The 11,163-nt window shown below is 53.2% G+C and overlaps 1 protein-coding gene across 2 annotated transcripts; it reads left to right on the top strand.

The window, feature by feature from the left end:
• The first annotated feature begins 198 nt into the window (after window positions 1–198).
• On the top strand, window positions 199–10,281 carry SURF6 (surfeit 6). Of its 2 annotated transcripts, none has more exons than XM_074394552.1 (5): window positions 199–438; window positions 960–1,169; window positions 1,759–1,847; window positions 2,801–3,013; window positions 9,651–10,281. In XM_074394552.1, exons 1-5 carry the CDS (start codon window positions 345–347, stop codon window positions 10,017–10,019), a joined length of 975 nt encoding a protein of 324 aa, XP_074250653.1. In that variant the 5' UTR covers window positions 199–344; the 3' UTR covers window positions 10,020–10,281. The 2 variants fall into 2 exon arrangements, with proteins under 2 accessions (XP_074250653.1, XP_039317171.2); XM_039461237.2 differs by lacking the exon at window positions 9,651–10,281 and adding an exon at window positions 3,189–7,716 and having other exon boundaries at window positions 201–438.
• Window positions 10,282–11,163: the final 882 nt, after the last annotated feature.

An 11,163-nucleotide genomic window follows, 5' to 3' on the forward strand; every position in this document is an offset into this window, starting at 1 on the left:
CATTTATTTCGCCCCTACTGCAGCGCGCCTGCTGTGCCAGGGGTGGGGGTGAGGGGGGCGCAGGGACACGTGAGGGGCCCAAGAGGTGGAGGCCCCGAGGCCGGAAATCGGGGTCTCGGGCTGCAGCGACTCCGGGCGGAGGTCGGCTGCCCTCGGCCCACAATGCTGTGCGCCCGCCCCGCGCGCCGCTTCCGGAGGAGCCAGGCCTGACTAATCGAGCGCGCGGGCTGGCGGCTCGGCGCTCGTCTGGCGGCGCCTGCACGTGCGGTGGTTTCCGGCGGGGGTGGGGAGGGTGGCCGCCGCCGCGGGTACGGTGTGAGTCGCGGACTGCCCGGACCTCCGCGATGGCCTCGCTGCTCGCCAAGGACACCTACCTGCAGAGCCTGGCCAGGAAGATCTGCGCCCGGCCGGGCCCGCAGCCGCAGGCGCGCACGCGGGGTAATGCGCAGGGCCGGGACTCGGGGGGGCTGCGAAGGGGGGACGCGGCCGCGGTCCGTGTAGTCGGGTCTGTGAAGTACTAGAAAAAAATCTCCGTGACATGTGAAACTACCGCCATTTTCTTTTCTTTTTTTTTTTTTTTCTTTTTTTGAGACAGAATCTCGCTCTGCCGCCCAGGCTGGAGTGTAGTGGCGCGATCTGGGCTCATTGCAGCCTCCGACTCCCGGGTTCAAGCAATTCTGCCTCAGCCTCCCGAGTAGCTGGGAATACAGGCGCACTCCACCACGCCTGGCTGATTTTTGTATTTTTAGTGGAGACGGGGTTTCGCCTTGTTGCCCAGGCTGGTCTCGAACTTCTGGACTCGAGTGATCCGCCCCCCTCGACCTCCGCTCAGTGTCTCTGGCCCCTAGTCCTGATCCTCTTTCTGCCTCCTACTGGGATCAAGGCCTTGGTGAGCCTTTCTTGCCTGTTGAATGTGCCACAGGATTGTGACAGCGACTCTTTCGCATTTTACATTTTAGCTGGCAAAACTCAAGGCCCAGAAACTGCAGGGCCCCCGAAAAAGAAAAGGAAGAAAACACAAAAGAAATTCCGGGAGCGAGAAGAAAAGGCTGCCGAGCGCAAGGCCAAGTCCTTGGGAGAGAAGTCGCCCGCAGCCTCTGGGGCCAGGAAGCCTGAGGCCGACCAAGGGGAAGCAGTTTCAGCTTCCAGCTCAGCAGAGACCCCCGCAGGTGAGAGGCTTCAGGCCGTGTTGGTTCTGTGCAGGGCAGGGCTGGCTTGGGCTTGGTCCCCTCTGCTCTTAAAAAAAAAAAAAAAAAAAAAAAAAAAAAGCAGCCGGAGGCCCACAGGGATAGGAGGAGATTTCCCCAAGAGAAGCTCACAGGCGCACTAGCGTGGATGGGACCGAAGGAACTGCATGGTGTTCCAAGCCACATGGCGAGCAGAATGGCAGGGGGTGACGTTGTGTCTCTCTGAGCACCTGGAGCAGCTTGGCTTGAAGAGCTGCACTGCCCTCGGGTCTCTGCAGGGGTGTCGTGAGAGCCAACTTGTTCAGGGGCCCAGGCTGCAGAATTTGGAGGAGGTGTTTGGCTTGTGCCCTAGGAAGTGTTTTCTCCGCACATTGACCTACCTGGAGAGGCGCTCAGTTTCCTATCCTGGAGGATGCTGTAGGAACCAGTCCAGGTGGAAGCGGTGGCGTAGAATTTACGGGAATTGTCCTGCAGATCCATGAGTGGCCGCAGTGGGACAGGGGTGCTGGGCCCTAGGGAGGGAAGGAAGGGCGAGAGAGCGCCCCCTGCAGTCCTGGCTCCTTCCTTGCAGGTGGCCTGGCCACAGAGCCTGAGTCTCTGTTTGCCCTGGATGTTCTGCGACAGCGACTGCATGAGAAGATCCAGGAGGCCCGGGGCCAGGTAGGCGGGCAGGCGTGCTGGAACGCTGTCTCTGCCCTGCCTGTGTTCTCCCTGGGGTCCGCTGTCAGCAGGAGCTGCAGCCCTGTTCTCCCTCTGCAGTGACCCTGCCTGGGCCCCACAGCTGGGCCCGGGGAGAGCAGTTCTTAGTTTCTTGGAGAACCTCAGTCCCTAGCGTCATCAGCCTCCTTCCTTCTGGGAGGCTACCTTTGCTGAGCACGACACTGCGATGGGCCCCTTCCGTGTCTGTTTCTCTGCATGCCGCGATAGTCCTGTGAGTTGAGAGGGACCTGAGCTGAGTGACCAGGCACAGGGAGTGCCAGTGCAGCTCTTTGTGCTGAATGGTGGTGCCCGCCCTACCCACCCTTTCCCTGGGGCCCTTCCTTAAAGCCTCGTGCTGTGTGGGGACAGTCCCCACTTCTCTCCTCTGCCATCCCGAGGTGCCGTGTGTGGTTCCCGAGAGGCTCGCGGCCCCCATTCTCGTAGCGCAGGTCTCGTTCAGGCTGGTGTAGTGCTCTTGTTGGCCTGGGGAGGAGAAAGGCCACTGGGGAGAGCTTCGTTTGGGAAGCTCATGAGCAGAGCGGGTAGGGGTCGGGACAGGTGCCTGGGTGTTCAGTCCCCAACTCCCAGAGTTCTAGGCAGTGGTCGCGACCCTCCTCATCCACAAAACGCTGTGTGACAGGTGAAACCATGTTCGTAACGTATCCCGGCACTTGATAACTGCCTGGGAATTGGCAGCTGTGATTCTTAATTTTGGGGGTCCCTTCTCCCTTTTGGGGTCATTTGCATTTTGGGGAGCACCATTCCCGCTGTGGAACTCTGAATTCAGTGGGCCCCTTGTTCGGCGTGAGGATTTCCTCACCTGTCTTCCAGCCCTGATTCTTGTCGACCATGGGCCAGGCTTGGGGACCCCGGGGTCCAGAGAACTTTGATGAGCCAGCGCCTGTTTCCCACAGGGCAGTGCCGCGGAGCTGTCCCCTGCTGCCCTGGAGAAAAGGCAGCGGAGAAAGCAGGAACGGGACCGGAAGAAGAGGAAGCGAAAGGAGCTGCGGGCGAAAGAGAAGGCCAGGAAGGCCGAGGAGGCCGCGGAGGCCCAGGAGCCCGTGGAACCAGTCCCGGAGGGGGCCGGCGGGGCGCCTCGGGAGCCGGCGGGGCTGATCTTCAATAAGGTGAGTGGAAGCCCGGGCCCCGGGTGGCCGGGTCCGCCTCGGGCCTCAGCCTTGCCCTTTGTTAGCTTCGTGACCTCCCCACAGACCCCATGACGTCTGTAAGGTGGCGACAGGGACAGCGCAGGGCCCATGGGGTGCGGGGCTGGCGAGAGCTGCCGTCGTGTCGCCTTCCCAGGTGGAGGTGCGTGAAGACGAGCCGGCCAGCAGGGCGCAGCGCAGGAAGGAGAAGAGACGGAGGGTGAAGGGGAACCTCGCGCCGCTGACCGGGAGGAACTACCGGCAGCTGCTGGAGCGCCTGCGGGCGCGGCAGAGCCGGCTGGACGAGCTGCGCGGCCAGGACGAGGGGAAGGCGCGGGAGCTGGAGGCCAAGATGAAGTGGACCAGCCTCCTGTACAAGGCGGAGGGCGTGAAGGTCCGGGACGACGAGCGCCTGCTGCAGGAGGCCCTGAAGCGCAAGGAGAAGCGCAGGGCGCAGCGGCAGCGCCGGTGGGAGAAGCGCGCGGCCGGCGTGGTGGAGAAGATGCAGCAGCGCCAGGACCGGCGGCGCCAGAACCTGCGCAGGAAGAAGGCGGCCCGCGCCGAGCAACGCCTGCTCAAGGCCCGCAGGAAGGGCCGCATCCTGCCGCAGGACCTGGAGCGCGCGGGCCTGGCCTGAGCCTTTCCCGCCTGGGAGGCTCCCGGGGACCCTCTGAGTCCTTCATGGTGGCTCCTCCGTGTGAAGGGGACAGAGTCGTGCTCTGCTGAGTTGTGGGGATGTTTCAGCGTCATCCTTGAAAATGGGGCCCGGGGCCTTCAGACCCAGGGAAAGGGGGAGCCAGACTGGGGCCCGGTCTTTCCCGGGCCTGAAGGCTTCCCCGAAGTTTGCAGGGTCAGGGAGGAGGGGTGGTGGGGGTGGGCAGTCGATGCCTCTTCTCCCCTGCCTGTGTTCGCAGGAGCCACAGCACGGAAGAGGGTGGCCTCTATTGCCAGGCCACCTTAGCTCACAGCTCACAAGGACGGCCCTGAGGTGGAGCGTATGGGCACCTGGCACTCGGGAGTGGCAGGAGCATGTCCCGGCATGGGGCATCCTGGGGCAGAACGCCATGGCTCCTGCCCCCCTCTCTTGGCTTCTGCCTGTGGGGGTCTCATTCCTTTCTCTTCTTCACTGCTCAGAATTGAGAGGGAGGCAGGGAGCTGTACCTTCCCAGAGTCCATGCATGTGAGTTGGGCCACGTGCATTGGCCAAAGGAAAAAAGAAAGAATGAAACTAGAGAGCGTGAGGCAAATGGAAGATAGTGTGATGGAAGAATTAAAGCCAAAGCTACAGCAGTCGGATAAATGCAGGCTGAATCAGCTCAGGTGAATTTCAGTGGTATATGGATGATAAAGCTGTAAATAAAATTCTTTGGTCTCCGGTTATGAGACAAAGATTGTAACCGAAAGGGAGCTGCGTGTCTGTTATGAGACAGTAGACTGAGATGGAAAAGCACTGAAAGATCAAACGTCAGATGCGTGTGAGCTTCATCTAAGGGACAGACACAACAGGATCTGAAAAGAAGTCTTAAGATATTTCAAGGAATCAGTATCATCATCTGGCCATATCCCATTGTCATTAAACAAGTTTCGAGGTAGACCAGGTGCGGTGGGTCACACCTGTAATCCCAGCACTTTGGGAGGCCGAGGTGGGTGGATCACCTGAAGTCGAGGGTTCAAGACCAGCCTGACCAACATAGAGAAACTCCATCTCTACTAAAAATACAAAAATTAGCCAGGCATGGTGGCACAATCCTGTAATCCCAGCTACTTGGGAGGCTGGGACAGGAGAATTGCTTGAATCTGGGAGGCAGAGGGTGTAGTGAGCCAAGATCATGCCACTGCACTCCAGCCCAGGCAACAAGAGTGAAACTCCATCTCAAAAACAACTTATTTTAATTTTTAGAATTTCATAGTTGGAATTTTTAAAACAGACTTGTAAGTTACCTCTATGAGGTAAAGAATGCCTAATGGATGTTAGAAATATTTGGGACTAAAAGATAATGAAAATACTGTATATTAACATTTGTGAAGCATGGCCTGGTGTGGTGGCTCACGCCTGTAATCCCAGCACTTTACAGGGTGGAGGTGGGTGGATCACTTGAGGTCAGGAGTTGGAGATCAGCCTGGCCAACATGGCGAAACCTCATCTCTCCTAAAAATACCAATATTAGCGTCTGCCTTCCTTCTCTGTCCCGTTCACCATCGTGGCGAGTGCTTTACTCCGTTTCTCGCCATGTCTTCTCATAAGACTTTCCAGATTCAGCGATTCCTGGCCAACAAGCAAAAGCAAAATCGTCCCATTTCCCAGTGGATTCGGATGAAAACTGGTAATAAAATCAGGTACAACTCCAAAAGGAGATGCTGGAGAAGAACCAAGCTTGGTCTGTAAGAAATTACACATGCGTTGGCATGCTGACGCTGCCTGGAGGTCACAACCGTGTTACCAAATCAAGCTGACAAATGTCACCGCTATCTGGAGAAGTTTGAACAGTTTCTGTATCTGTTATGAGGGCATTAGTACAACCCACAGTGCTTCCATTATTCATGTTGAAAAAAAAAAAAAAAGGTTTCGGTTGCCTGGGCTCAGTGATAAATATGTGAGACCTTTCACTTCTGAAAAAAAAAGAATACAAATATTAGCCGGGTGTGGTGGCACATGCCTGTCCTGTAGTCCCAGCTACTGGGGAGGCTGATGCAGGAGAATTGCTTGAACCTGGGAGGTGGAGGTTGCAGTGAGCCGAGATTGCGCCACTGCACTCCAGCCTGGATGACAGTGAGACTCTGTCTCAAAAAGAAGACATTTGTGGAACAGAGCCAAACCTGCCCAAAAAACAACTCGTGTTCCCTAAATGCATGTGCGTCTACAGGTAGACAAATAGTGCCGTTCACACACGTGTGCTGCATGTCTCTGTATTTTTATTTTAAGACGAGTCTCACTCTGTTGCCAGTCTGCAGTGCAGTGGTGCAATTTCGGCTCACTGCAACCTCCACCTCCCGAGTTCAAGAGGTTCTCCTGCCTCAGCCTCCAGAGCAGCTGGGACTACAGGCGTGCATAACCACGCCCAGCTTATTTGTGTATTTTTAGTAGAGACAGGGTTTCACCATGTTGGCCAGGATGGTCTCAATTTCTTGACCTTGTGATCTGCCTGCCTCGGCCTCCCAAAGTGCTGGGATTACAGGTGTGAGCCACCACGCTTGGCATGTGTGTCCGTATTTTTGAGGGCCAAAGATAAACTAAGTGTGCTACTTAACAACTCAAAGTAAATGGAAGAAAAATCTCCAAAACTGACTAACAGAAATCCTGAGTTGTAATCACTGATGAAATGGAGTCAATAGTTAATGTTCCCCTCAACAGTTTTACAGGGAAGTTCCATGAAACGGAACAGGTAATTCCAGACTTAGACAAATTCTAACAGAGAAGTCAGAGAACACTTCATAAATTTAACTTTGATAGCAAAACTAGAAAAGAAGAAAAACTAGGTAAGGGGAAGGAACTTACAAACCAAATACCGATGTCATGATTTTAAACGATAATAATAAACCAAGTTTAGCAGAGTGCCACACTGGATTTAATTCGTAATTGCAAAGCGGTTTCAACGCCAGAGTATCTACGAGTGTAATTCACATTAGTAGAGGAGTAAAACCCATGTGACCATCTCAGTGGTTGCAGAACACGCACTCAGGAAGTCGCCCAACAGACATTTATAATAAGAATTCTTAGCAAGCTGGGAATTCAGGGGAATTTTTTAATCTGACGAGGGGATTTGGAGCCAGATACGGGACCCACCTTGAAACCACATTCTTGGTCAGGCAAATGTAGATGTGTTTGAGGGAAAGATGCCCACATGCAGTCCCAAGAGGTGAGGTCATCATAGTGAACTAAGGGGCCAGTGAGGGTCTGGAGAAGACCATGGGGGAACGACCATCAACTGGCCATGGAGACCGAGAGGAGGGTGGGGGTGGGGGTGGGTGGGTGGATGATCTCATCCTGAGCAGAGACAGGACAGCTGGGTGGGCCAGTGAGGGCTGCAGGTGGAGGAAGCTGAGAGCACAGCAATCTTTTAGTGCCACTGGATGTCTGTGCAAGGCACCTGTGCCAGCCAGGGAGGTTGAGAGCGAGGCTCGGTGGGGACTGGCACACTGGCTGGGAGAGTGGATGCAGTCATTCAGCAATGGATAGCATGGGCCGTCGCTGTCCCGGGTGAGTTTTGGGAGGGAATGAGACCCCGTCCTACCGCTCAAGGAACTCAGTCTCATAGTCGTCCTGCAAAATGGCCAGGGGACAGCTCAGGGTGCAGGGCCCTGAAGTCACATAGAAAGTTGTGAATGTTGCCGGTACCAGCAAGGAGTCACTTATGTCAAACTCTAATAAAACGGAGGTGATGAAGCAGCCCTCATGTACCCGTTGCTGTAACAGGACTTAGCGCAAGACATTTCTACAGACAGGCCAATAGCAGGACTTAGCACAAAACATCCTACAGACAGGCCAATAGCAGGACTTAAGACATTTGTACAAACAGACCAAGAACGGGACTCTGCACAAGACTGTGTCTGCAGACAGACCGATGGCAGGACTCGGCACAAAACGTGTCTGCAGACAGACCGATGGCAGGACTCAGCACAAACCATCCTCACAGTTGCATTATTCCAGATAAGATGCTATGCCCAAATAAATCCCATTTATTTTAGAGAGTCTGTCTCTGGATTTCTTTGTAGGTTGACAGTGTCATTTAGGATTCAGCACAGTGAACAAAGACGGGAAGGGCAATCCCCCGGCAGAAGACCAGAGGCAAGAGGGACAGTCAGGCATTTCCAAGGTCTAAAAAGTTGAGTGATACCTGACAAATTTTGTTATGTTGTGTTTTCATTCAGTTCAAAATACTTTCTTATTTCCCTTTGATTTATTCTTTGACTCGTGAGTTATTTGGAGGTGGGTTATTTAGCTTCCAAATATTTGGGCATTTTCCAGAGATCTTTCTGTTACTGATTTCTAGTTGAATTCCACTGGGGTCAGAGAACATATTTTGTGTAACCTGAGTCCTTGCCTGGGGCATGGTGGCTCACACCTGTACTCCCAACAATGGGAAGCTGAAGCAGGAAGATCACTTGAGCCAGGGCAACGCAGCAGGACCCTGTCTCTACAGAAAAATTACCCTGGAGTGGTTTAGAGTCCCAGCTACTGGGAAAGCTGAAGTGGGAGGATCACTCGAGCCCAGGAGGTTGAGGCTGCAGTAAGCCATGTTCCTGCCACTGCACTCCAGCCTGGACAACAGAGTAAGACCCTGTATCAAAAACACACAAAAAAGAGAAAACCACTTGAATCCTTTTGAAGTTAACGGGGTTTGTTTCATAGCCCTGACTATGATCTCTCTTGGTAAATGTTGTGTGTGTGCTTGAGGAGAATGTATTCTGCTCTTGTGGGGTCAAGTGTTTTAGGTCCAGTGTATTTCAATTCCATATCCTTGCCAATTTTCTAACTACCCATCCTGCCAATTATTGCACTTCATCAAAAATTAAAAATTAAGAAAACAAAAAGATAAAAAGGCTCACAATGGGAGAAAATATTTGTAAAACATACAGTGTAATAAAGGACTTGTGGCCAGGCACGGTGGTTCACGCCTGTAATCCCAGCACTTTGGGAGGCTGAGGCAGGCGGATCACTTGAGGTCAGGAGTTCAAGACTAGAGGCCAACATGTTGAAACCCCATTTCTACTAAAAATACAAAAATTAGCCAGGCATGGTGGCACATGCCTGTAATCCCAGCTACTTGGGCGGCTGAGACAGGAGAATCGTTTGAACCTGGAAGACAGAGGTTGCAGTGAGCTGAGATGTCGCCACTGCACTCCACCCGGCCTGGACAACAGAGTGAGACTCCCTCTCAAATAAATAAATAAATGGCATCCAGGTGTGGTGGCTCATGCCTATAATCCCAGCACTTCGGAGGCCAAGGTGGGCAGTCACCTGAGGTTGGGTGTTCAAGACCAGCCTGACCAATATGGAGAAACCCATCTCTACTAAAATACAAAAACAGCCGGGTGTGGTGGCATATGCCTGTAATCCCAGCTACTTGGGACATTGAGGCAAGAGAATCACTTGAACGCGGGAGGTGGAGATTGCAGTGAGCCGAGATTGCGCCATAGCACTCCAGCCTGGGCAACAATAGCGAAACTCTGTCAGATAAGTAAACAAATAAATAAATAAATGGGCGAAACCGTTTTGGAGGTTCGTTTGTTTTTGCATAACGATGTTCAGTCCTCCAGCACCAGTTGCTGAAAAGACCGTCTCCGCAGATTGCCTTTACACCGTTATCTGAAATCGATTGGCCATGGGTGTGTGTAGGTCTCTTTCTAAACTGTGTGTTCTGTTCCCCTGATCCTTTCAGCAGTGCCACACTGTCACTGTAGCTCTATAGGAAGTGTTGCAATCAGGTAGCATGAGTCTTCCAACTTTGTTCTGTTCGACAGTGTTTTATTTCACATTTACTACACGTAGTGACTACTTGATCTGCATTCTTTGCTTTTTAAAAATGTAGCTCTTCTGGTTTTTAGGAAGGCCGGATGTTTTCGGTCTGGTGGTTACCTACTGTTCATACTTCCTATTCATGCTGTGGCCCTTCTGCAGCTCAGCGTGGACGGCTTCTCCAGGGTCAGCCAGAAGCAGCGGGGTCACAGCGTAAGCCGGGGCTTCCTGGCTATGAGGCCTGTCCCTCCAGCCACTGAGCGGCCCTGCTTACCCCACGAGAATTCGGAGGAGATAGTGGAGGACTTACCGGGGAAGGTGAGCATCAACCTTGACCCCGAACAATGGGAAAATTGGGATGGCAGGAAAGGGCATTCAAGAAAGGAAGAATTGGCTGGGCGTGGTGGCTCACACCTGCAATCCCAGCACTTTGAGAGGCTGAGGCAGGCAGATCACTTGAGGTTGGGTGTTGAGGAACATTGTTTACCCTGCCCCCAGGGTTCCCTTGTGGAAGATACTTTTAGTTTGTGATTAGTGGTAGGTGGGTAACAGCTGCCTACTTGGTATATTATTGAGTTATGTGTATATGTAGAACACCTGTGTATTAATGAGAATCACCTGTCCAAGAGTAAATAACTATGTGGATGAAAATCCGGTCAGGACTTTTAGTCTGGAGAGCTGTCAGCCCCACAGGCTCTCAGGCTGTTGGTTCCCCAGGATCCATCCACTGTGTTGTGCTATCTGAGTGTCTGCCTCTCAAATACCTTCGGCCTGCCTGGGTGGGAGTCTTCTGACTGAGCTGGTTCTCGGTAAGTGGCACCCAAGTGTGGGGACTCAAACCCAGGATGAAGAGTTGCTAGAGCAACGGAGAAAGGAGAGGCTAAGCTGAAGGTATCCTGAGTACATTTGGAAAGAATCCCCGGGGCAAAGTGGGGAGCTCAGAAGGAATCCTGGGAATGTTTGAAAAACTCCCCCAGGTGAGTTAGGGGGAGCCCAGGGAACCCGGGGGAGACTCCCGGGTGAGTTAGGGAGAACCTGGGTTTAGGCCGAGAATGCTAGAGAAAAAGTCTCCCCAGGTTAGCTGCGGGAGCTCGGGATTAGCCCGAGAACCTTTGAAAAGATCTCCCAGGGCGGCAGCTGGGGGAGCTCGGTCATATTGGGGTAACATGGGACAAAATCAAGTGCACACGGGGCTTATTTGGTCTCTTTGGGCTTTGATGTGTTTTGCCCTGGAGCTGTTTCAGACCCGACGAGAAGGAAGATGATTCGGGAGAGGAGGAGTGTGATAAAGTATGTAAAGAAATTATAGAGCAAAAAAGATGAAAAGCCAAATGAGGAAAAGGTGTGCCCGTCAGCTCCCCCTCCCAGTGTCTTGCTGAGGGATGGCCAGTACTCGCGATATTTCTACCTCTGCTTCTGGTGGCGTTTCTATTCCTAGAGCTACGGTAACCACTTCAGGCGTTTGTATTCCCAGAATTACAGTAAGTGGTTTCACCCAAGCCAGAATTCAGCAAGTGAAGCTGGGAGGTGGCCTCCCAAGGTGAGCCGGAGGGATTACAGGTGTGGGCCACTTCTCCCGGCCAGCAACTGTCTCTTAAATGAATGACTGCCTGTGTGGTCAATGATGATGCCATCATGAGCAACGATGTGACACATCTGAGGTCCCAGATGCTGC

Source organism: Saimiri boliviensis, chromosome 2 (genome assembly GCF_048565385.1).
Source record: "Saimiri boliviensis isolate mSaiBol1 chromosome 2, mSaiBol1.pri, whole genome shotgun sequence".
In the NCBI taxonomy this organism is placed as follows: Eukaryota; Metazoa; Chordata; class Mammalia; order Primates; family Cebidae; genus Saimiri; species Saimiri boliviensis.